This window comes from Platalea leucorodia (assembly GCF_965183815.1).
Source record: "Platalea leucorodia genome assembly, chromosome: 5".
NCBI lineage: Eukaryota > Metazoa > Chordata > Aves > Pelecaniformes > Threskiornithidae > Platalea > Platalea leucorodia.
In genome coordinates, this window is record NC_138827.1 from 16219675 (window position 1) to 16243696 (window position 24022).

At 56.4% G+C, this 24022-nt stretch overlaps 2 protein-coding genes across 2 annotated transcripts in view; one reads left to right on the top strand and one right to left on the bottom strand.

Moving 5' to 3' along the window:
* Positions 1-24022, top strand: part of SLC5A10 (solute carrier family 5 member 10) — a gene marked incomplete at both ends in the record, with an annotated part of 41448 nt that overhangs the window by 14725 nt on the left and 2701 nt on the right. Inside the window, 3 exons of the mRNA XM_082312205.1 lie at positions 2325-2460; positions 22282-22389; positions 22799-22949. Of these exons, the coding sequence (XP_082168331.1) occupies positions 2325-2460; positions 22282-22389; positions 22799-22949 (395 nt within the window). The remainder of the gene's footprint in view (positions 1-2324; positions 2461-22281; positions 22390-22798; positions 22950-24022) is intronic.
* On the bottom strand, positions 84-17829 carry FAM83G (family with sequence similarity 83 member G; the record flags this gene model as incomplete). The annotated part of the gene is made up of 5 exons (XM_082312204.1): positions 84-503; positions 4118-5561; positions 6367-6491; positions 10450-10617; positions 17335-17829. 5 exons carry the CDS (start codon positions 17827-17829, stop codon positions 84-86), a joined length of 2652 nt encoding a protein of 883 aa, XP_082168330.1.

The window sequence follows — 24022 nt, forward strand, 5'->3', positions numbered from 1 at the left end:
CTGCCCCATGTAACATTGCATTGCCTGGGGTCCAGGCACGCTCTACTACCGCTCTCGCCCTGGAAGTCCACTTTCATCAGCACCTAGTGGTCCTTCTGGCTGGTGGTCTCGGGGGGCTTCTTTTTGGAGTCAGTAGAAGCACCCAGGCCTCCCGCAACCCTGTTCTTGAGGTGCTTGGACTGGGACAGTTTGGAGACTGGGATGCCGAGGGGTGTCCTCATCTCCTCGGTTGTCTTCTGGCTTTCTGGCAGGGAGGTTAAGCGTTTGCTTGATGCTCTGGGGTTGCTTGATGAGAGGTGGCTGGGCTGCGTGGGTTTACTGGGGCTGAAGGCTTTGCTCTGCCAGTAGGGCTGGCTGCCTGCAATGGTCTTTTTGGGCTCGGCTGCATCCCCTCTGTATTTGGTGGCCCCGGGGGGTTTCTCATGCGTTGGGGAGCAGGAGACCTCCTTGCCTTGTTCTCTGCCTGCGGGGTTTCTGGGTCGGTATCGGTAGATGTGCGTCCCCTGTTTGTTAAAAAAGCAGAGAAAGAGATGAGCTACTGCTGTTGTAAGGATGCTGTTCCCCTGCAAGGATACCCCTTCACACATCTGTGCTGCGGACTTAGTCCTCATGGACAAATCCCTCTGCCACTTGGTGTACTCCCTTGCCCAAATTCTTCTGAAGACTGGTGGCAGCTCAAAACTGCCTCAAGTCTTACCCATTGCTGCTCCTCCTCTGATTTCTTGCTCTGGCAACACACTGTCCTGCACATCGCAATGTCTCAGCAGCCACTTCCCGAGCAGCCCGGTCTGTCCCGAGCCAAGTCACTGCCACCTGGAGATCCAGAACTAAGGACACCAGCAGCATCTTTCCAGCTGCAGCCTGAACACTGGTCTTAATCATCTAAGTGCTCATTTCAGGCCCAAAGAGCATTCAGTCATCCAGACCTGACCTGTGGGATTAGGTGGCTACCAAGATTAGATGAAAGGATGGAGGGTTGGGAGAGGAGGTGGGATCAGGAGGCAACAGTGAGCTGCAACACCACTGCGGGGGTGGCTGTGATTAGCTGGCTTGAGACACGTTTGGATCGGGTCTGAGCACCATTAATCTTAATTCTGGACTGGGTAAGGCCTTAACACATGGCTGTGGTCACCAGATATTTATCTTCCTCTTTGGGTGTGTCTGCACTGCAATCTGGAGGTGTGATTGCACCCTGTGCAGATGTACCTGGGTGAGATTGGATCTAGCGAGTGCAGGTGCTGATGGCAGGATGAGCTGGGGCTGGGAGGCCGCAGAGCCGGCTGCACCGACCTGCCCTGCCTCTGCCACGACCCCGCTGCGCTGCCAGCACCGCCATCTCCACTGTGCTGTTGACATTGTCTCGGTGTTCAGTCATTTAGTCCAAATAGCCCAATGGCCTCCCTGGTCCTCAGGCATACACCTCCTGCTTTGACCACATACACCTCCTGCTTTGACCAGGGGGGCTGCATTAAAGCAGTTTAGCTTAGGTAATGCTAAATTGATTTAACTATATTGCTTAAAATCAGTGCTAAGGTCTGAGATGTTTTCAGGAGGGGAGGACTGAGGGTGATTTAGCTCCTCTCCCTTTGAGGCTGTCATGTGCCTGATGTGGTACACCTGGTGACTGAGCTGGGTGGTGGGTCCTGTGGCTCCTGACATGTTCTGGCTCTGGGGCAGAAGTTAAACCACAGCTTCCCTGAGGATCCCACCCCAGGAACTGGTACCTGGTCCCTCCTGCCTACCATTGCACGAGCCAGTGCTTGCTCTGGAGCAGCCAAATCCTGCTGGGTTCTGAGCACTTCTCTGTAAGCCCCTGGGGAGAGACTTGGGGTCTTTTAAAGTCAGCATTTCCTACAGATGTTGCCTATTTCAGACAGATTTCCTCAAAGCCCAAGTGCTGGCTGTATCATGGAAGGATGCGGCTTGGCCAGAGCTTTGAGGTGTGATGGCTTGAGCAGTGTGGCTGCTGGAGTTGTGGTAGGAGGAGGCTGGACTCGGTGTCTGTTTTATTGTGGGCACTCTTTGGGGAGGAGATTGAATAGAAGGGGCAAGAGGGGAGAGGATGGTGGTGGGGAATGGTTGATACTAGCAGGAGGACAGGCTGCTGTGGTTGCACTGGGCTTTTGTGGTTCTATGGCATAACACCAGCCCGTTGCTGGTCTGGAAAGAAACCCAGCCCGTGGGTTGGGTACACATCTACACTGTGTTTGGGCCCAATGTCCAATGGCTCCAGTGTTTGGGGATGCTTGGGATGCAGTTTGGCAAGGAGGAAGCTGATGTGGGCTAGGAGGTGTTGGTGGCTGCTCAGCCCAGCTCTTCCGCAGGTCATCGTCCAGCGGTCGCTTTCTGCCAAGAGCCTGAGTCACGCCAAGGCCGGCTCCATCTTGGCCAGCTACCTGAAGATGCTGCCCTTGTTCATTATCATCATGCCAGGGATGATCAGCAGGGTCCTGTACCCAGGTAAGGGCCCCGCCACGCGGACGCGGAGCTGGCAGGATGGGTATTGTGCCTGTCACTATGCGGTGAACGGGAGGGGGGCTTGCCTGGAAACCTCTGCTCTGCACAGGTCTGGGGGCTCTGCAGGAGGGAGAGGGACAGGAGAAGACCTGAGTGTCCCTGGTGCTCTCCTTGTGCCTGCTGTGCATCAGCCAACGCTACTGTCCTCTATTAGCTGTGCAGCTGGGTGTGAACAGGGTTGCACATATTTAGGCAAGGCAATGCTCCAGGCATAACTTGGGTGCTGTGTTCTCAAAGTGATGGAAAACACGATGTTTGCTCTGAGTGAGCCTTTGCCTGTGTTTTGGGCTACACTGGGCTACAGGCCAGCACATAAGAAATGTAGACCCAGACTAGAAATGTTTGGTGGGGGTCGATGGTGATTCCTGTCAGATTCGAGGTTTCTAGAGAGTTAATCAAGGGTTGCTTTGGTTTATTATTTTTACACACAAAAGAAACTATCCTCTGCACGTTTCCATCAGCTGAGTGCTGGCTTTCCTAATCCTGATGGTGTGTTAATTATCTGCCTTTCGTCAAAGGGCTGAACAAGTTATTGCAGGAACACCAACATACCTGGCCACTCTGAGCAAGGTGGCACCCGGGACCTGGGTCACAGGGCATCAAAGGGCTCGGTGCTCCTTGCCCTGCATGGGCACCAGGGGGTATTTGATGTGCAAGGATTAATACCCTGCTCTGAGCACCGTGTCACTGTCCATGAAAGGGAGAAGCAAGCGGACTTTGGGCTAGTAAATTTAATTCCCTGTAAACACAGATTAGATGCTCAACTGGGGTAACCTCAGGTGGCTTCAGTGATTTTTGGCTGCTGGCTTAGCCCTGGGGGTTTGAATGCCCCGACAACAGTGGGTAGGGAGTCTTGAGAAACCAAAATGCTTGGCAGTGGTGCAAGAGAACGCAGCGCTTGGGTGGAAATAGGGGATTGACCCTGTGATCCCCCTGTCTGGATGGGGTGATGCTCCTGCCGCAGCGGGGATGCTGGTGTGCACCCTGTGGTCTTGCAGCGGGGTGCTGGCATGCACCCTGTGGGGTGACAAGGTCTGGCGTCGCTTGTGGATCAGCCACGAAGCTGCTGACTGCAACGCTCGCCCACAGAGGTTGCCGTCCCTGTTCCTCCACTGTCTTGCTCTGCATAATTATGTGTCCGAGTGCTTTTACTTTGATGCTAATCACCTTTGCAAGGAGCTAGAAAACAAGCCTGAAAAGGACACGCCTGCACACACAGTCTATCCCTGGCTGGGCATGATGCCATTGCTGGTGGGCTGTGGGATGGGTCGTTGGGCTCCATCCCACAGCCCAATGCCATAGGCTAATCTTTAATTCCCAAAAACCTCCCCTTTACCAGGCATTCCCATTGCACTCCCAGACACCACGAGCTGTGGCATGGCCACCACCTTCCCGACCAAGAGCACCTCTTGGGTGACTCCTACCACCGCCGTGTGTAGGGCGTTATTCTCCCATATGGGGAGTCTGATCACAGCATCTAGGATGCGACACCAAAGCTAGGGATGACACCACGCCTTGGCTGAGCTGGCTGGGTCACCTCCAGGTTTGCAACCTTTGTAGGGTGGAGAAACATAGGGAAGGTTATAGCAAAATGTCCTACCTGTGTGGCACTGCTGGGGTAGGAGCTGTTTCCATCCAGGATGGTGCGGGGCAGCACACACCTAATCTCCACGGCATTGCTCCTCCTCTTCGTGACATCCTCCACGCGGACGTGCTTCAGGGATGGGAGGCTCCCCAAGGGGCTGAGGAAGGTGCCCCGGCTGATGTGAGGGTCACTGAGCTTCCTCTGCATGGGCAGGATCTCCCCGTTGTGGGTGACGTCCGAGTTGGTTCGCCGGAGTGGCCCGTAGCGATCCCTCACCTCGAAGTACTCATCTGAGATGGAGGAGGCATTGGAGCGGCGGTAGCTGTGGTCAGCGGAGCTGCTGGAGTAGCTCTCCTGGTCACTGAGAGTGATGTACTCCTCTTCCTCCTCCTCCTCCTCTTCTCCCAGCCCATTGTGGGTGCAGGGAGGCCCTCTATCCTCCTGTGGCCCTGCCGCTGGCCGGTCTGGCTGGAGATGGCAGGTCTCCATTGAGGCTCTGTTGGGGTTCTCCTCTGGTTCCTGCTTTGCACCTGTGTGGTCAGCTGGTGTTGGTTGTGTGTTGCCCTCTGGGGCAGTGCCACTGTCACAGGGTGTAATGACTTTGGTCACAAGGACACCAACGGGGATGGTCCTTGGCTTTGGAACCGGGGGCTTGATGTCCTCCAATGTCTCCTCCATCGGCTTCAAGCGGTGGCCCGACGGTGAAGTGGCAAACGTTCCTGCTTGCTTTGCTGTCCAGCTGATGCCTTCGATGGGACTGGTAGCAGGGGCTGCAGGAGCTTCCACGGGGGTCTGTGGGGCCTGTCTTTGGCAGGGAGACACCAGAGTGTCTTGGTCTGAGTTTTTCTTGGTCTCCATCTCCCTGTTCTTCAGCATCTGCCGGTGCTGAGCGCTGGCCTGGGAGACGTCACAGACTTTGATGCGGTTCATCTGTGAGAGCTTCACGTTCTTTATCTTGGGGTCAATAATATTGATGTAACCCAAGACTTCGCTCCCGGGCTCAGGGTCAGGCTCGACCCAGGTGGGCAGGTAGTCAAACATGTTGGCTTTCTCCAGATTCAGGAGGCCGGGGTGGATGAGGAGGGAGAGGTCTGCCATGTCGCCATGCCTGTCGCCTGCCTGGCCCTCGGGCAGGGCTTTGCCTTTGTTGTCTGTCTTCTGGTTTTTGTCTTGGTTCTCGGATGAAGTCTTGCTGATCTGGTCGGCGCTTTTGGCCTTCACCAGGGCATATTTAGGGTTTATCAGTTTCTTCACCACGGCATTGGCAGGGGTCACCGGCACGACAGAGGGCAGAGTTACAGGCTCAGGTTCAGGCTCTTCACCCATGGAGATGGACTTGAGGCTCACCCCCTTGGACATGAGGTAGAGCTCCTGGAACTGCTTGTCAAATGCCTCCACTACTTGGCCCGAGAGGACCGTGATGACATTTCGGTCCGTCCTCGCCGCAGACCAGGTGAAGCTGGAACAGAAATGCATTGGAAACTCTTTGAGTGCTCGCTGGTAAATAACACACCTCTCCCCAGCCCTGGCTTTTCCCGGGGGACTGATGGTGCTAGCAGGGACATGATCTTTCTGTAAACAGTAATAATGAGATCGAATAAAAAGCTCTTATCCCAAGTTGGAATGAAGGGTTGAAGTCTTGAGCACACTGGAACTTGAAGTAAAAATAAAAGGTATTTGCTGTGGGCCAGTTAGTTTTTCACTTTGGTTTTGACTGATTTTCCTTTCTCAGTTTGAGTTAGTTAAGAAAAGCGACTCATAAATGGATGGTTTTTGTCGTGGCCAGAAAGTAGGAAATGTTTCAGTTCCATGTTTATGAAACTTATCTTTTAGAGCTGAAAAGCTTATTGAGACTGAGCTATTTCTACCAAAGCAAGTTTTCACTTGGACAAATTAGAATAGACTTTGGGTAGGAAATGTTTAACTGGGAAAGCTGAGGTCAGCATGAGAGCTAGGACTGTCTGCGGTTTGGTGCTTTTGTCCTTCCTTGTGCTCATCACGTCCACTGGCAGAAGCGCATGGTGTATCCCACCACCGAGGAGGAGGAGGGGTGTCCCAGTCCTGGCTGTGGGGTGGTGAGGGCCCCTTGGGTCCCACTCCAAATCTTAGGCTGGCCTTGCAAAATCATCTCCCAGGGGACCGAGTCTGGGATGGGGTCCCAGGGCCAAGGCTGGGCAGGGACCAGGACTTGGACCACATTGGTCCATGCTGGTCCTTTGACCAACGCCTCTGTGGGGTGGGCAAGAGGAGATACCCCTGATTACCTGTAGGATCCACACATGGCCCGGTCCCCATCCACAAACATGAACTTCTGGGCCAAAGCCCCTTTGAACTTGGTGGCTGAGCGCGTGAAAAACTCTGTCCCCCCTGTGCTCCGGACTCGCAGGTTCTGCAAAGCAAAGGCAGAGGCATGAGCATGAGCAGGAGCAAAGGGCTGATCTTCAGAGCATCATTCACCCCCTCCATTGATGCCCTGGCAGATGCTCTACAGCCCCTCCGAGGAGTGGGAAATGCTCTTCATGGCCGGCTCAGAAGTGGCTACAGTGATGGGAAGATAAAATAACTTGCCCTGGGCCATGCAGCAAACCGTGGACTTGAGTTCAAGAATTTCCTGCTTTGCTCATGTGTTGGGCAGCGTCTTCTACCCTTTATTGGAATAATCTTCCCAGGGACATTGGAATAATCTCCCCAGGGAAGTGGTGGATTCCCCAACATTAGACGCTCTTAATATTCAACTGGACAGGGTGCTGGGCCATCTTGTCTAGACCGTGCTTTTGCCAAGAAAGGTTGGACCAGATGATACTTGAGGTCCCTTCCAACCTGGTGTTCTATGGTTCTCTTGAACTTGGTGCTGCCTGTGTCTGTGGGTGAGCAGCGTGTGATACTGCTGCCAAACACTTTCCAGCTCCTGCAATCTATGCAAATGCTACCATGGGAAAGGTGATTCTTCACCTCCTCGCCAGCGGGAGATGTACAAGGAAGGGTTTTTAGGGGGAGACGGTGACCTCAGGACAGCGCACATGGACCCGATGGCAGTGGGCTTGTCCTCCACCGGGTTTCCCCCTTGCTGTGCTCCTAAATCTGAGCATCTAGCCCTGTTTTTAAGGGTGAGTAGGAAAAAAAAAAAACAGTGGGGCAACATCTTGGGAAACGAGATGAAACAAATTCACCCTTGGGAAACGAAACCCGGGGACATGGACCAAAAGGGCACATCCCATAGCGTGTCCGTGCGGAGGTAGCTGGGGAGCAGGGCGTCCCCCCAGGCGGGGAACCCAGGCACAGAGTTGCAGCCCCAGCTCTGAGAAAATGGTTTTTATCTTCAGTCTGGCTCATGCCTCCGTGCTTTTCTCTGGAGGGCACCAGCACATTTTTGCAGCTGAGCAGATAGCATCTTCTACTGCAAATGGTCTCCCTTGGGTGGGGAGAAAATATTCTTACGAAAACACCTGCATTCCTCCTGTGCTTGCTGGGATGTAGGTAATGCCATTCCCAAAGGCACTGTAGGTCATGCCCTCCATGGTTGTTTTTTGGTGTTTTTTTTTTTTTTTTTTAAAGAAAAAAAAAATGCACCAAAAGTATTTGTCTTCCCCACCTCCAGCCTTCCTCATCTGCTTTCCTGGGTTCTCCTCTCTCTGTGGATCACGACCCAGCACAGCCCTACAACTGGGTGCGAGCCAAGCTTGGGCACCCCTGGTCCCCGCTCCTGCAAACCTGGCAGGAGAGACAGTGATTCAATACTGGTTTTAGTGTGATGCAAAAGCAAAGGCTTTCCTGACGGGGTTTCCAGGGAAGTTTTATGCACTGAGTGGAGAAGTTTGGGGTTGGGTTTTTGTTTGTGTGTTTGTTTTTGGTTTTTTCTTTTTTTTTTTTTTTTGCATTTGATTTTTTTTTTCTAGTGTTCGCCTTTTTGCCTGGTGTGGCTGGGGGGAAATTGGTGGGTGCTGAGTACCCCAGCGTCCGGTGGCAGGCAGCACTGAGGGTGCTGGGCGCTGGCTGGCAAACAGGATGGGGTGGCAATTGCCGTCCCTGTGCTGTGTTGTCCCAACACATGGGGCTGCGGAGAGAGCGGTAGTGCATGGAGTGCACACTGACTGGCTGCTGGGTAATGCCTGCACCCAAGGCTGAGCCCTCTGCCCGTCACCAGCCTGGGCGTCCCTGGCTCACAGCTCTCCTAGGGCGTCGGTCTCTCCCGCTCGGAGCCAAACTTTTGCACAAAGGCACAAAGCAGCCGTGGGTTTTTCTCAGGTAACACCCAGGGGAACAAAGCTCCCCAGAAGCAAGGTGCCGGTTACCTTTCCCTTCCTCCTCGCTCCCGGCGTATCGCTGCTGTTAAGTAAGATCTGTTTATTTAATCTCTCCCAAGATGAGCGTGCAGCAAGCGAGCACCCAGCGCGATGGCCGGCTGCCGAGCCTGGGACAGGGTGAATCACTCCCCAAGCACTTGTTGTTGCTCAATGAAGCGACCACCTTGCCCAAGCTGGCTTGCTAATTGCAAAGCGTGGAAGGCACTGAGATAACAACGTATGTTTCGTTAGCATCTTCTGGCTTACGAAGCAGCTCCCAGACACTGCCCTATTTTCCTCACAGCCTCCTGCCCTGCTGCATCCCATGCCAGCAAATTGGCTGCAATATGTGGCAAATCCCAACTTCTAGACATTTGCCGAGCTCTGCAGATGTTCTCCTGCTTTTCCAGTCCTGCCACCAGGTTGCTAATGCATTAAAACCCTGGCGTGCGTCAGCTCTGGCTTTTCTGGTCTCAGAGTAGCAGCAGTCTGCAGGATACCAGACTCTCCAGGGAGTTTGGACGCGGGCAAAATCTCAGCCGAGTCTGCTTTAATTGTGAGCAGCAATTAAGCAGGGCCGGGAGGCTTGGTGGCTGGGTAAGGCACAAAGCTCGGCTGGCTGGTGCTTTCGGCTCCCTGGGGTGGAGGTCCCCAAGTCCCCCCTGCATCCCGGCCCCACTCCAGCCTGGCATGAGGGTGTCGTGGCTCCTACGCGTTCCTGCTCAGCTGGGGCTCGCCCTCACCGTAAGCAAATCTGGCGAGCTTGCCCGGGCATGGGTGTCCCTGCCAGCCATTTGGCAGCCAGCACATGCGGCTGGATGACGTCAGGCGCAGAGACATCGCCTTTCTGCCAAGCAACAGGCGAGGCTGAGCGACTTGCAGCCGGCGAGTGAAGTACAGCCAGGAGAGGGGCGTCTGCAAGCCCTGAAGTGAAACTGCCGGGCTGCTCTGGTGTGTTTGTATCTGATGCTGTTGGTGGGAGTGTTGCGCCCAGCGGATAGCCTGGGACTCTCCTGCAGCTTAGAGCAAGGGGCCCTGCTCCCGCTGCTGCTGCTCTTGAGGCTGATATAGCCCCCTGCCTTCTCCTCTGCCCCTTTGTCTTCCTCCACCTTTGCACTAACACCATGCAAGGTGATTTTTCTCTGCACCCCCTGCATGCATAGTGATGTTTGGGGCACTTTGGGCTGAGGACTGAGATCCTGTGCTGCCAGGCATCCCCTGTGCTGCTTTACCTTCCCTTGTTTCAAACAGGATTCATGCACTTGAGTAACGTCATGCACAGCCACCAGCACCTCCAGGGCTGGTTGAATGTGGCACGTGCAGGCAGATCTGTGCTGCCAGCCAGGGCCGGCGTCACGGCTGCCCGGTGCGAGCAAGAGTGGTGATGGCATCCTTGGCAGCTGCTGGGGCCGCGGGCAGCATGGGTGCCTCCCTGCTCTGCTCCTGGCCCTGTGCTGGGGCGGAGGCTCTGGAAAAGGGGAAAATCAAGTTTTTTAATTCCAGCCTCTGACTTGCGGGAAAGCCTGAAAGCGAGGGAACCGGCCGGCGGTTGTTCCTGCCGGTCCCGCCCCTGGGGCAGGAGCAGGCATGGGGCTGGTGGCAGCAGGGATCTGGCCCTGGCAGAGCGTCTTTCCTCTCATGCCTTCCTTCTTGACAGCTTGTTCGCCAGGAGGAGTGCAGCAGGAAGGTTTGCCCTGGGCTTTGCAGTGCACTGCTTGAGTCATACCTGCTCTTGTGGGGCCACAGCTCCCTGAACACCCCTCTGCCCTAAAGCCAGCTCGGGCTGGGTACCAGTAGGCCCCTGGGATTTCGGTATCCAGCTTTGCTGGGTGGAGATCCATGTCCCCATCTCTCATCTGTTGCCCTCCATCCTGCTGCTCCTGGATTTGGGCATCACCTTTAGCTTTGGCTATGGGAAAAATGAACTAAACTCATCTAGCACTGCCCAAAGTTTGGAGGTTGTGATCATCCCCAGACAGGAGCGACCAGGGCTGATGATAGCTCTGATTATCTCCCTGCATTGGAAGAGGTCACCCAGCCTCGGACCCTTCAGGCCATCCTTACCTTCAAGTGGCCGGCATGCATCTGGGCTCTCTCACACATCTGAAGGAAGTGCTTCACGTTGGTCTCATCCAAAATGATGTAGACTCCCACTTTCCTCTTGAAGCCTGCATCCAGGAGGTCCTTGAAGATGTCTACATCAGTGAACATATCCATGACCACTGCGATGACCTGGAGAGGGGAGAAGAGAGATGAGTCCGGGTAGCATGGCTGGGTGACAACCCCAAGGCGTAGCTGCTGCTTGGGCGAGAGCCGAAGCAAGGTGCTCTCTCTGTCTCTCTAGGAGGCTGGGATTAGGTGTGTGGGAGCCCAGGCCAGCCCAAGGGCAGAAAGCAGGAGCCCCCAGTCCCATTCATCTGCTGTCACTATGGGAGGTTTGGTCTCCAGTGGTGGCCTGTAGCATAATATACTTGTGAAAAAATGATTTCTGAGGGTGAACCTAACTTTATTGCCTCTAACAAACGTCACAAATTTCAAAGTCCAGTTTCTGGCTGAGAAGTTGAGCGTCCCTTCGCTATCGGCACTGCCTGCGGCCCTATCGTGGGGAGAACCAGAAGGGGAAACCTGTGACGCAATGATGTGTCTGTCTGCCTGTCTGAGGGCACGTTGCATGGGGTGGAGTCCCCCCCCCCGTCTCTGGGGATCTCGTGCGTGTTTGTGTTGAGAGAAACAGTATAAAAAATAGCTAAAAGTGAGTCTAAGCTTGGTAGAAGGTATCTGGACACCCCTAAGGCGCATTCAGGAGCTGCAATGACTTCTAAAATCTTTTAAAAAACAGGCCTGGGTGTGAGCTGACGAGGCTGCTTGAAAGCAGCTGGGAGTTTGCAGCTCCCAGTGCCTGTTCCAAGTCCAGGCTGCTGCTAGGAGCAATGTGGTTGGGTTCAAAGTCACCTCTCCTCCGTGAGGCCAGAGCAGAGCAGCAGGGGCAGGCAGTGTTTCTGTCATTGGCACTGCTGACATCTCTTTCGGTTTCACTGGCTGGCGTGGCTGGGTGCCCTCCGGGTGCTCAGGGTGCTGATTCTGCTGCGCAACCCCCCGCTGCGAGCATCCCTCCTTCCTCCCAGGCTGTACAAAAGTGCAGCAGAGCCGGGATGAGGGTGCCAGTGCCCCATGTAGTGACAGTAGGGTTTGACACATGGCAGCATTCTTTGCAAGTCAGAGCTGCCTTTGTACCCAGGGCGTTTGCTGCCGTGGCGGGACTCGGATGAGTCCCACGTGTGATAGGAAGATGCATCCGTGCCGTGTCCAGCTGCACCACACCAAAGTTCACTCCACACCCATGGATTTTGCCTTCCTGGAAATGGCATCGCCCATGGCACAATGGTGAGCAGCAACGGTGCAGCACAAGACATGTGCAGCCGAGCATCTCAGTGCAGTGCCCGGGGTAGCAATAGGGCAGCGCAGCCCCACAGCCATGTCTGCCTCCCCTCATCCTGCATGGGGTGGCAACAGCCATGCAGGAAAGCAGCTTGTCATCGGGGCACTCCCGTGTCATCGTCCCATGTTCGGAAACCTATCAGTGCCCCCATCTCTGCAGCTGTTTTGGAAGGTGCCCTGGGCTGGAGGGAGATGGGTGATGGCTCTGCGCCTCTTGGCCCTTCACCCTTCCAGGAGGCCTCCACTGGCTGCAGCACGTGGCCGAGCTGGGGAGGACACTGGCATGGGAACATGCACACCATAGGGTGACACAGGGAGACCCCAGGATGCTCCTCCCTTGGGAGGGAAGGGATTGGGATGGTGCTGGGTGCTTGCATACTCAGGCACGTCCAGTCCAGGGCTCTCAAAGCACCAAGCTGCCTTTTAATTAATTTTGTGCCACAGGAGGTGGAGAGCTCTAATTAAGAGGAGGATCGTGCGTTATGACACTGCCAGCTTTTTCCTTCCTTTTCTGCAGGCGATGGGGCGAGGAGTGAGGCTGCATGGGGAGCCCCAGCCTGTGCCACCTCTGATGCCTCCCTGACCTCCCCAACCCCGGCCACATACAAGTGTTTCGGGAGGTGCCAGCGAGCCGAGCGAGAGGGGATTTTATGGCTCTGCCACTCGATCTTAACTGAATTCCTATTTATCCTCACCTGAGAGCGTCTCAACAGGCTTTGCCATGAAAAGATAAATCCTCACTCCTTTGTGCACCCGCTCCTGTGTTTTGCACATCCTTGTTGTCCTGGTGGAGAAACTGAGGCAGAAAACCATGCTCCCAGTTTGCATGGGCTGCCCAGCGAGGGCTGCACTCATCTCGCCCACAATGTAAAGTAGGACAGGTTCAAAGCTGCTCTTAAAGTTCAGGGCTTGGCTTTTCCATTTACAGCAAGGAATTGGGGAGGAGCTGTGCTGTCTGCTGTGAGTCCTGGGTGAGGGGCACCTGACCCAGGATGGTGTCTTCCAGGCTCCAGAAGGTGGGTTTGGTGGCAGATGCTTTGCTCCCATCTCTGACACCGATGGTCCGTGCAGCTGTGGTCATGTCACTTTGCCTGTGCGCCGCTTTTTCTCCGGGGGAAGTTGAGGGCTTATAAAACAGGGATGAGAATAGTATTGGCCTTCATTTTTGGGAGGAAAGAGGCATTTCCCCACTGTGGTCCTGGCATTCCCAAGGCCTTGGCTTGCTGCTATGGCTCATGAAGATGGGAAGGTGCTTTGCAGGGACGCAGGCATGGCACGGTGACGTCCCCCAACCCAAGCACCGCTCACGCAGGGATGGTGAGCCAGCAGCACTCTGCAGGCAGCTGCCCAGGGCAGCTGGCTCTCACCCGCTTGCCCACATTTTCAACCCGATTCCTCCTGCTCAGCTGGTGCATCCTGTTGCTGCTCAGCACTTCTGCTTCCCTCCCCGCTGCGTCTTGCCTGCAGGATAGGCTTGGCCTTGGTTTGTCACCGGGACCTCACGCCAGCATGCCAACAGGCTGCCCTGGCATGAAATGGGCCGGGAGAGTGAGGACAGTGCTGGGAGTGCTCCTGATGCGGTGACTGTCCAGGACCGCAGGGGTGAAATCTGCTGCTGGGCTGCCCACGCTTGAACCTCAGCTGGGACCTGTTGGGTCTATGCCAGACCCAGGTACAGGGTTTAATCTGCAAAGAATGGAGGTCTGTCTGCTCTGGAGAAGTGAAATCCTGTGTGCTGTTTGCTTCCCAGCCCAGGGAATGGGAGTGGCTGGAGCGAGCTGTGCTGTCCTGCTGCGGGGAGCAAGCTTGGCACCCTTGTCCCCGTCACTTCTACCAGTGCTCGGCGTGCTTGGTGCCAGGGAGGTCCTTGGCAGCAGGAGAGCTGCACCTCTTCCCAAAGCCCCTTTTCCGCTGCGTCATCCCAGGAATCTTTGCCGAAGCCTTGCCATCCCTTTGCCCTTCATCTGGAGGGTGTGGAGAATACCAGCCCCAAATCTACAGCCAGATGCTCCCAGTGCACACATAGGTGATGCTTTTCTTCCCGAGGTCCCAGGAGTTGCCAAGATCCATTGGATGCAGCAGATGTGCAGATGCCAAGTCCTGACACCCTGAGGAGCGGCGAGCATCGCATCCCCTTGGACACTGGGCAAATGATGTTGGGATCCTTCTGAACGGCTTTGATGAGCACATAAACTGCAGGATCATGTTTTATAGAGGAAATGACAGCTCTTTATTAGCTCACTCTGAATCATCAGATAATGACTTTTGGGGCATACCACGTGGGCATTTAATAAATTAGGCAGGCACCAAGGCACAATTAGAGGAAGCGTGTTGGGATGAGGGAGAGGTGGGACAAGTAACATTAATAATTGCTCGCCCCGTCAACTCTTTCATCCAGGAATGGCAGAAGGTTTTGTAAACAGTAATTAATAGGGCCTCCCAACCTTTGCTGGAAGTTGCTCAGGGTAATTATATCACCACAATCCCAACCTGGAACCTCAAGTGCAGAGAGGAGGCCAGGCTCACTCTGGTGGCTTTTGGCCCAGGTCAGTGTTTTCAGCCTGCTCTGGTTTCTGGTCAGATAGAGTCAAAATCTAGAGAAGAGAGGAGGGAGATCTTCCTTCCTACCCATCCTGTGACATTTGCAGCCCAAGGGCATTTGCACTGAGGGAGAGATGGCCGTGCCATGGCTGGACCTGATCAAGGTCTCCAAGGTGAAGCCCAGTGGTGCACCATGTCCCTGACCACCTCCGTGCATTGGCTGCAAAGATGGGGATTTGCTGGGAGAGCAGGGACGTGGCCACAGGATCCTGCCTCTCTTCTCTCCTACTTATTCCCAGGAAGAGGAGGGGATCATTTGCATCCCCTGCTCCAGCTTGCCTGTGTTTGCCTCTCTGCAGAGCAAAGCAGAGGCTCTGAACTCAGCAGCATTTGGCCTTGTTCCTGCAAGCAAGTAGGTTGACCTGCACCATCAAAGGGGCCTCATATCTCAGCTCTTGGCTCCCTCGCCCCAGCCCTGAGCTGCCGTGAGCCTACCCAGCGTCAGCAGCGCTCACATGAGCTCTGAACGCTCCTCAGCCAGGCTGTCTGTCTGGTGAACTTTGTTCTTCCGGCCACAAGACAGCAACCCGCGTGGCGGTGTTTGGTGTTCGGCATCTGAGAGCATTTCAGACCAAGTGTCTTTGACAGTGGCTGGAGCAAGGGTCATCCTCTGGGATGCAATACTGAAGCTCTCCCAAGCCCGTGCTTCTCTGCAGGTGAATGAAGAGCACTGCCATTACCCGGTGGGATGGGACAATTCAGCAGGGATCTCCACAGGGTGGCCCAAGGGACGCTGCAGGAAGGATGGGGCACGTGGCCAGCCTACGTGACATCCGATTGAGTGGCAGCCAGACCATTCCTCTGTCCGCTCTTGGCTCCCTCAGCCAAACCCTTTCACCTCCGAGCTGCCGTAAAGACCTTAAGCCTTGGCTGAAATCTCTGGGTGCAGAGGAGGGTGGTCTAGCCCAGCATCCCCACGCATAGGAGCACCCACACCAGCGGTCACCTGGGCTCAGCTGCATGATAGCAGGTTCAGCTGCAGTAACTGCGGTCCTCGTATAGTGGGTGGGAGACCTCTGGAAGAACCCCACTTGTCAGACCCCATAACTCCTGCCATCCCCAGACCCTGCAGACTGCAGGTTTGAAGGACACACTCATCTCTATGTTTCCTGGGGTGCCATAAGCTCCAAGCAGGCTCCTGCATGTCACCAGTGGTGTCACCACGTCTCATCCCACCAGCAGGGACCACCTGGACCGGGAGGCAGAGCCCAGCCCTGCTCATGGGGCATCAAGGTACCAGTGACAAGCACGGCAGCATCACCTGTGGCCACGTCCCTGCGGCTTGGAGAGGCTTCAAAGAGAGGAGGGGATGGTGCAGGCAGCAGGGCCTGGCAGCTGCCTGACTCAACCGCCTGGCTCTGCTGAACAGGAGAAGGGTGGTAGGATGACTCAGGAGATGCCGTTTGTGTGGGGGCAGGTGGGAAGTGGTGAGTAGGCAAAGCCAGGCAGGAACTGCAAGCCCGGGTGAGACACAGCTGGAAAGACCCAAAGATGAGACATTACTTGTAATGGGGGAGTTCTCCCCATCCTCCATCCCATGGGACTTCAGTCCTCCCTTCTCTTTGCCCTCACTGCAAAGCCCTTCCTCAGGGAAAACGTCGCAGGTAAGGACAGGTCACCTCGACTTTTGCAAGGCGACAGTGGCCAGAGATGGCTCCTATCTGCAGCTGGGCAGCCCCGATCCCCTTCGCCAGCCGTCCCTGTGAGCCAGCTGGCTCAGACGCATTGGGAGTTCAGTTTTCCTGCCTGAGCCAGGGCTGTTCATGCTCAGACCCCCAGCCCTCTGGTCCTGGAGAAGCTCTGACAGCTGCGTGCCATCAGGCTTCCCTCTCTCCTGCCAGGGTCTGTGGACCCCAGCACTGTCCCTGGTCCCAACATGGGGGTCTCCAGAGCCAGGTGGACCCAATGCATCCCAGCTTGTCTTCCCCTGCTCCGCAGCCACCTGGGCAGAGTCTCCCTGTTTTCTTGCTGGACCATCCCTGGGGTTGGGATGCTCCTCCCTTGGAGCTGGATTTCTCAAGGGAGTGGGCACACAGAGCTAAAAGGGCTTCAACCACCAGCACCACGAAACCAGCAGGTACCAACCCCCCCTGTGCTTCCCAGATGGAACTGGGTCACTGGCAAATACGAGCAACCTCTGCCCACCACTGCTGGCCTTCAACACATGCTATCAGCTTCCTCCTTCCCTGGTCCTCCTGCCCATGACACCAGCCTGACCCCATCGCTCATCCACCCCAACTCCCTGCTCTTTGGTTTGATGCCACAGGGATGACGAGTCTCGACCCAAATCCCAACTGCAAGAAGGCTGCCGTTAGCTGTGCTACCCCTTGGCATCTCCCCAGGCTTGTCCTGCACATCAGCTCATCGTTTTCCTTTTCAAGCCAGGATGAGGCCAGCTTGGAGCACTGTGGCAATCTCAGGCCAAGCTTGACCCTCGTATACGTCAGTGCCAGACCAGTGGCTTTGGCTGCTTTGCTCCAGGGCTGTGTTTGGCTCCTCCGGTTCCTGCGTGTTGCTGCATGCAGTCACACAGGGCTCTCGGAGTAATGATCACAGGGTGCCTGGGACCGTGGGCTCGGAAGCAGTTCAACCCATTTTTCTCCCTGGTGGTTTTCCCCGCAGCCCCGTAGGGACCCCAGGATTAACGATGCTGCTGTACGGATCATGGGAAGGGTCACGTTGCTCCCAGGGAGTGTTGGGCCAGGCTAACAGCATCTTCAGCAAAATCTGATCCCCAAATATTGATTACACTGAACGAATGCACAAAAAACCCAACGCTCGACCCCAATGCCTTTGCTTTGACAGAGTTCCCCGCAGGATGGGGATTACCTGGCTGAGCAGGACTTTAAGATCTACCCTCAGCAGAACAACCCGGGGCAGATCCTGCCTCATCCCCACGGCGCACCTCACCTTCTGAGCCTGGCAGATCATCTTCCGCACCACCTCCTTGATGTGCGCTTGCCCCTCGATGGGCGGCTGCATGTAGACAGTGGCGCGGGTGACCCCGCGGTAGGCGATGGTCTCGGGCCAGCCGAGGTCTAGCTGGGGGATGGAGCGGTCGGACCTCTGGGGCCAGTACTCCAGGGAGGGGGCCACGTCCTGCTCGTCCCCTTGGCTGTTGCGATCGCCTTCGCTATCCCCTGTGCTGCTGCCGTGGCGCGGGATGTACTCGGAGCCAGGGTCGTATGTCTCCAGTGTGTCCAGGATCTTCTTTAGCTCCAACTCGGAGAGGAAGTCCCTGATGTTCTCCTTCTTCAGGACCTCGTAGAAGGCATCAGGGCCACGGGAGGCCAGTGCCTCCAGGGCTAGTCGTTGCTCCTCACTGTAGAAGAACTCAGGCTTGGACTCGCTGGACCTCCAGTTGACGTGGCTGTCATCCAGGCACTGCACCTGGGAGAAAGCCATGGTGACCACGCACACCGGTACCCTTTCCAAAGGGAGCTCTGTACACCCAGCGAGTGCCAGATGCCGACAATAAATAAGGAATTAATTATTCCCTAGTCTTTAAATACACAATTTGCTTTGCTTCGCCCTCCCCAGCTCAATGCCCAGCTGGGGAAATGCACCGCTCCCTTCTCCGATGGCTCCCGCCAGGCTGGAGCTCTTCTCCACCGGGAAGGACGATTCAAGTTCTTGTTTGCTCCCAGCTCTGCACAGCGAGTGAGCTCGAGGCAAGGAAAAACTGGAGCTTCCCACAGCAGGGGCTGTGCGACGGGGCAGAGGTGGCCCCGGGCGCACGTGCACCACCAGGAAGGACCCTATCTCCGGGTCCACGCTCTTCTCATCCTGTTCTCTTTCAAGACAATGATAATACCGGATAAAATAAGAGGTGGAAAACAAACAAACAAACAAAAAAGGCTTAGTAGAGGGCAGAGAAAAGCAGGATTTCTTGGACAAGATACCGTCCCTGGTTATCGATCCTGGAGAACTGGGTCAGCCGGTGGGTTTTGCGGCAGCGAATGTCTCCGTCAGCCTCTTGTGCATCGCCCTGGCTGGCAGGTCGATTATTTCGGGCTCCTGCCAGCGTGCAGTGCCGGGCCTGGACAGGTAAGAGCAAGAAGTGAAAAGAGGAAAAGCAAAAGAGTGATTCATCGCTCCGCCCTGCCCCACCTGCAGTCACATGCTGCCTTCACACATTCCCGGCCCTGCCTGCACATTAACTCTTTCGGCTGATGCCGTCCTTGTCCTCACACCTCTGCCCGTCCCCAGAGGCCCTGGGGACCATGCGGGTGCGGGAGGTCGGTGCGCGGCTGGGGAGGGGTTTGGGTGTTTGCCTTAAAAAAAAAAAAAAAAGCGTCTCTCCGCTGAAATCTCCCCCTGTCTCTTACCTGTGTCGGCTGGTAAGTTAATATTTTCCAGGAAAGTGGCTCTGCCTCGTGGTTAACCCCTCCCGCACCGAGTGCAAGGACCCCGATGCTAGCGCTGGAGCTCGGAGCCCAGGTGGGTCCCAGGGGACAGCACCAGGTCAGAGCTGCCATAATGGTTCAAAGCTGTACCGGGGGGCGGTTAGACTGGACATTAGGAAGCATTTCTTTACTGAGAGGGTGGTCAAACACTGGAACAGGCTTCCTAGAGAGATGGCAGGTGCCCCAAGCCTGTCAGTGTTTAAGAGGCATTTGGACAATGCCCTTAATAACATGCTTTAACTTGGTCAGCCCTGAATTAGTCAGGCAGTTGGACTAGATGATCGTTGTAGGTCCCTTCCAACTGAAATATTCTGTTCTATTCTATTCTATTCTATTCTATTCTATTCTATTCTATTCTGAACCCTCCTCTGCTTTGGCACGAGGTTTGCAGCAGGGACACAGTCACAGCGCTTGACCTTGCTAGGGCAGATTGAGTTAATAACTGGGAGATGGGCAAAAAAACCCCACCCTGGATTCACCAGTTGGTGCTCACAAGCCAGAAACATGGAGCTTTCTACTTGGAAACTCAAATAAAGATGAATTTCAAAAATCGGGGTCAGATTCTTGCACCGATGCAAAAAAAAGGAAAGTGCCAGGGGCTGCGTCTCGCTCCCTCATGTTGGAGCAGCTCATCTGGATTCGCAGCCGTGTAAATGAGAGCCCTGCTTGAGTCAGGCTCCCAAGGTGAAGCCGCCCGTCTGCCCGGGTGCTCGGCCGTCAAAGCGCTCCTCTCTGCAGACACGGTGGCCATGCAGCATCCCGGCTGCCCTGTCCCTGGCCGAGGCTTGCGGCATGGCAAAGCGCCGAGCCTAGGGAGCATTTGGGAGTAAAAATGAGTCAGAAATGTGCAGAAAGGGGAGAAACTCCAGTGGGGCTTTCTCAAAGCTGGGCTGTGGCAAGCTGAGCTGATACTTGCTTAGCTTTAAGTTACAATAATGGACTGCTGAGGGGAAGCAGTGGCTTTTCTCCGCTTGCGTTGGAGTAAAAGGCTTTATGTGAGTGCCTGGGAAAGGCTGACAAAATCAGCGTCCTCTATCCATGCTCCCAGTAACAAATTGTGCACTGGGTTGTGCCCAGCTCTGGTCTGTCATGTGCAGGAGGGGGCAATGGGGACAGGGAACATGGGGATGCAGGGATGCGAGAGCCATGTGTTGGGATCAGAACATGAGGAGGAAGGAAGCGCTCAGCTTCCAAATGTCAGCTCAGGAGGTGTTTTGGATGGAACCGATGACTTTATGGAAAGGCTGTACCAACCCCACGGGGATTTCCTGGTGGCGGGATGTCACATCTATGCTGTGACCTGGGCAGTGAGGGATGCAGTGGAGACTGAGGGTGCTAGAGGCAAAACTGGGTATTTTGGGTGAAATCCCAGCTCTGCTGAGCAAGCGGTGATGGCCCCTTTGCTGATGGAGTTGCACCTGGGACAGCAAACATGACAGAGCTGAGCACCTGGCCAGCAACCTCGAGGGAGCTCTGAGACCTCGTCCCGGGCCGTTGTCCCCCCGTGGGTGGCCCAGCCCTGGTAGGTTGGGAGATGCCCCGGATCGGGGCTGGTGCATCGAGCGCGGCTGTCCATGGCGTGGCTGGAGCGTGCTGCAGTTGTACCTGCTGCCCTGGCTCTGTTTTTATTGTGCAAGGAGATTTACGGTCTCTTTAGCAGGGTGTGCGCGCTTATGATTTATTACATGGTGGCATAAATGTGGCATCCCATCAGTCGTGCGATGTGCTGGCTCCTATGGCTATGCTGGTGGGGGGGGATTGGGACAGCCAGAGGACTGGGGACGGGGGACCCAGGCGTCTTTGTCCCATGTGGCGAAGTCAGCACCTGAATTGCGTGCAGCCCCGGCCCAGGGAAAGAGCCGGCATCTCCTTTGTAATCTCCTGCTTGTTTGCAGGGACAAGTCGCTGCGGCCAAGCAGGTCGGTCCCCACTATTGCAGGTCTCCCCACTCAGCTGCCCCGGGCTGACCCAGTCGGACAGGCAGCACCCGGCACAGGCACCGGGGCCGGCTCCTCCCAGCTGCAGATGGAAGCATTAATTACAAGCTCCTAATTAATTTCCCATCTCTAGCAGAGGGCCTAATGACAAAGCAAGGCAGTGGGATACGACGCTGGGCTCTGCTCCCGGCTCAGGGGCTCCGGCCGCCCCGTTGGGCTTGGCTCCCGCTGCCTGCATGCTCCTGGGTCCCACTGAGGGGTTTAGTGGCAGAGCTGAGCCCTGGGGCGGGTGTTTCGGCTGGGCTATAACACCCAGACGCTGCTTTGCCCTCTGGAGCATCTTCCACCCGCCGTCTGCCAGCCATTTGCATGGAGCCACGCACAACATGATGTTTTGGAGAGGGGGAAACTGAGGCACAGAGCGGTGATGGCAGCTTTACTCACAGCTGCTGGAGGACAGTCACTGGAGCACTGGCACTGACTCTAACCCGGGGGAAAGGTGGCCCAGGCTGGGCTTTTTTAGCGTCCTAGGGAAGAGCTGAGTGTTGCCTGCGGTCTGCTGCCTGCACCCTGCATTGCACTCCCATTGCACCCCATTGCAACCCAACTGCACCCCGCATTGCACCCCATCGCACACGGCACTCCTTCGCTGAAAGCCCGGGGGTGTTACCAGCTGGTCTTTGCTTTCCCCAGCTGCTGCTGCTGGGGGGCTGAGGGCTGCACCCCGCTTCAGTGGGGGCCACCACACAGGAGGACCAGGACAATGCTCCCAGTCCTGTGCAGGGATCACCCGTGCTGCTCCCCGTGCTCCTCGGCGGGAGATGCAGACTGGAGAGCCAGGCAGCCCATCCATATTTATGCCTGACATTAATTTCCATCCATTTCAATATTTTATGAGTGTAACAATAAAAAAAGGGTTCAGTGCTCATTGAAGTATACATAGAAGTAATTGGGCGTTGACGGTCCTGGCAAGCTGCCACAGGCGTCCCAGGGAGCTGCTGGGTGCTGCCCATGCGGAGGTAATTGCCACAACGGTGCATGAACCCGCCTGGCCCTGTGCGTGGGGACGAGCAGTGCCTGCCTGCGGGGCTCTGCCGCCTCTGGCCGCAGCCCGGGGTCCCGGTGGGGCCCGTCCCAGCTCTGGAGGTCCCCCTGGGATGGCTGTCGCTGGCTTTAATGTGGGGAAGGCTCGGTGGGGGTAGACCTGACTGGAGCTGAGCTGGGTGCGAGGCAGCAGGAGGTGAGGGTGATGCTGCTGGGCTGGATCCTGCCTGTGTTGAAGGTGATGGGGGTGAATGAGACTGGGGGAGGCAGAAATGGATCTCCATGTGCGATGTGCTCCCTGCTTCTCCTGCCAGTCTCCTGCCAGTCCCCTGCCAAGGTCTGGGTACTGTGGCTGTAGCGAGGGGCCAATATCCCGCCTAGTGGGAGGGGGTGCTGGGGCAGGGAGGGGGCTCTGGGCTGTTCCCCACCATTTGAGGGGTCCCAGTGTGTCACCTGCCTCTGTCCCCCAGATGCCGTGGCCTGCGTGGACCCCGAGGAGTGCACCCGTGTGTGCGGGGCCGCCGTGGGCTGCTCCAACATCGCCTACCCCAAGCTGGTGGTGGAGCTGATGCCCAGCGGTAGGTTGGTGGGAGAAGGTGCCTCTGTCTCCACCAGGCTTTGCCACACCCCAGCACTGCCCACGCAATCCATCACCACTCAGATGTTGGGGGGGACCCCATGGCTGGTCCAGGTGGGCTCGTGTGCAGCCTCTCCCCGGGTGACCCTGGCAGTGAGGCCAGGGGATGAGGGTGATCCCAGGGCAGCGCAGGGTCCCAGCATCCTGGGGTGCCGCTGGGTGTCCTCAAACCTGGTCCCTGCCCCAGGGGAGACCCTGGTGTGTGTCTGGGGAGGGCAAAGCATTACCCTTGGGCAAAGCATTGGGGCTGCCCCATGCCATGCCATGCCATGCCATGCCATCCCACCCCATCCCATCCCATCCCATTGCCCTCAGCTCGGCCGCTCCCTGACGATCCCTCTCTTCCCCAGGGCTGCGGGGTCTGATGATTGCGGTGATGATGGCTGCGCTAATGTCATCCCTGACCTCCATATTCAACAGCAGCAGCACCCTGTTCACCATGGACATCTGGAGGAAGCTGAGGCCAAGGGCCAGTGAGCGAGAGCTGCTCTTGGTGGGCAGGTAGGGACTGGGGGTTTCGGGGAGACTGTGGGTTTCGGGGAGACCGGCAGGGCCGGTCTGGCCTTCTGTGATCTGCCTTTGGTGCCTGGGAGCCTGCAAAGTGCCTGCGCTCAGCCCGGCTTATGAAAGGAAAACAAGCCCTTGGATTACTTTATGTATGAAAGTGCTGGAAAGGCAGACGGGGCATTTGGGGTGTTTGGAGGGGCAGGGCTGTGCCTGGCGCGAAGCCTTTCCCTCACCATCTCCAGCCCATTCCCCGGGGGAAGCCGATGGCTGCTCCCCGCCAAGGTCACAAGCAAAGTGCATGGGGGACCTTCGCCAGGCAGCAAAGGGCAGCGCTGCCTGCACATGCCCGGCTGCTCTTGGGGGATGGCGGGTGCCGGCGGCAAGCCCAGGAACCCGCCTGTGGTGCCACGCTCCGGGCGGCAGAGTCAGCGCTGGGGAATGCCCCGGCACGGTGCCGCGGTGCCGGGGTGCGCGGGGAGTGTCCTCGGCGCAGGGCAGACAATAACAAGGAGGAAATCTGGGTCAGGGCTTTGGCGGGGCTTCACTGGGGCTGCGGGGAGGGTTGGCTGGTCCGGCAGCTCTGGCAGCAGCCATTTCTTGGCATCCTCTGTCTCCGGAGGGTGGGAAGGGGATGGGCAGCGATCCTGGGGAACCGCAGTCCTGCATGGCTCCCCCATGGAAACCGGGGTGCTTGTCTTGGGGCCTGCCTCGCCCCTCCCTGACACTGACTTTGGTGCTGGTGACAAGGGGTGTAGTAACACCGGAGAGCTTTCCTGAGGATGGTTAATGAGCGTTTGCGAAGGGCTTTGCCTGACTGGGGCAGGAGTCGCTGCTGCAGTCGATCCTGGGCGATTCGTTAGTGCATCGGGTGATTTCTGGGAGCAGGGTGCTGTGAACCACTGCCACCGTATGGCCCCCCCCCCCCGGGAATATAGCAAATGATAAACGTTTTGGAGAGGGAAAAAAAAAGCCGTTTACGCTGCAAGTTTGAGGTTTTCCTACCTGCCAGCATGGGGACAGGTGGCTTGGGGTTATTTCTGCATAGCTGTGCACGGGGTCCCAACTGC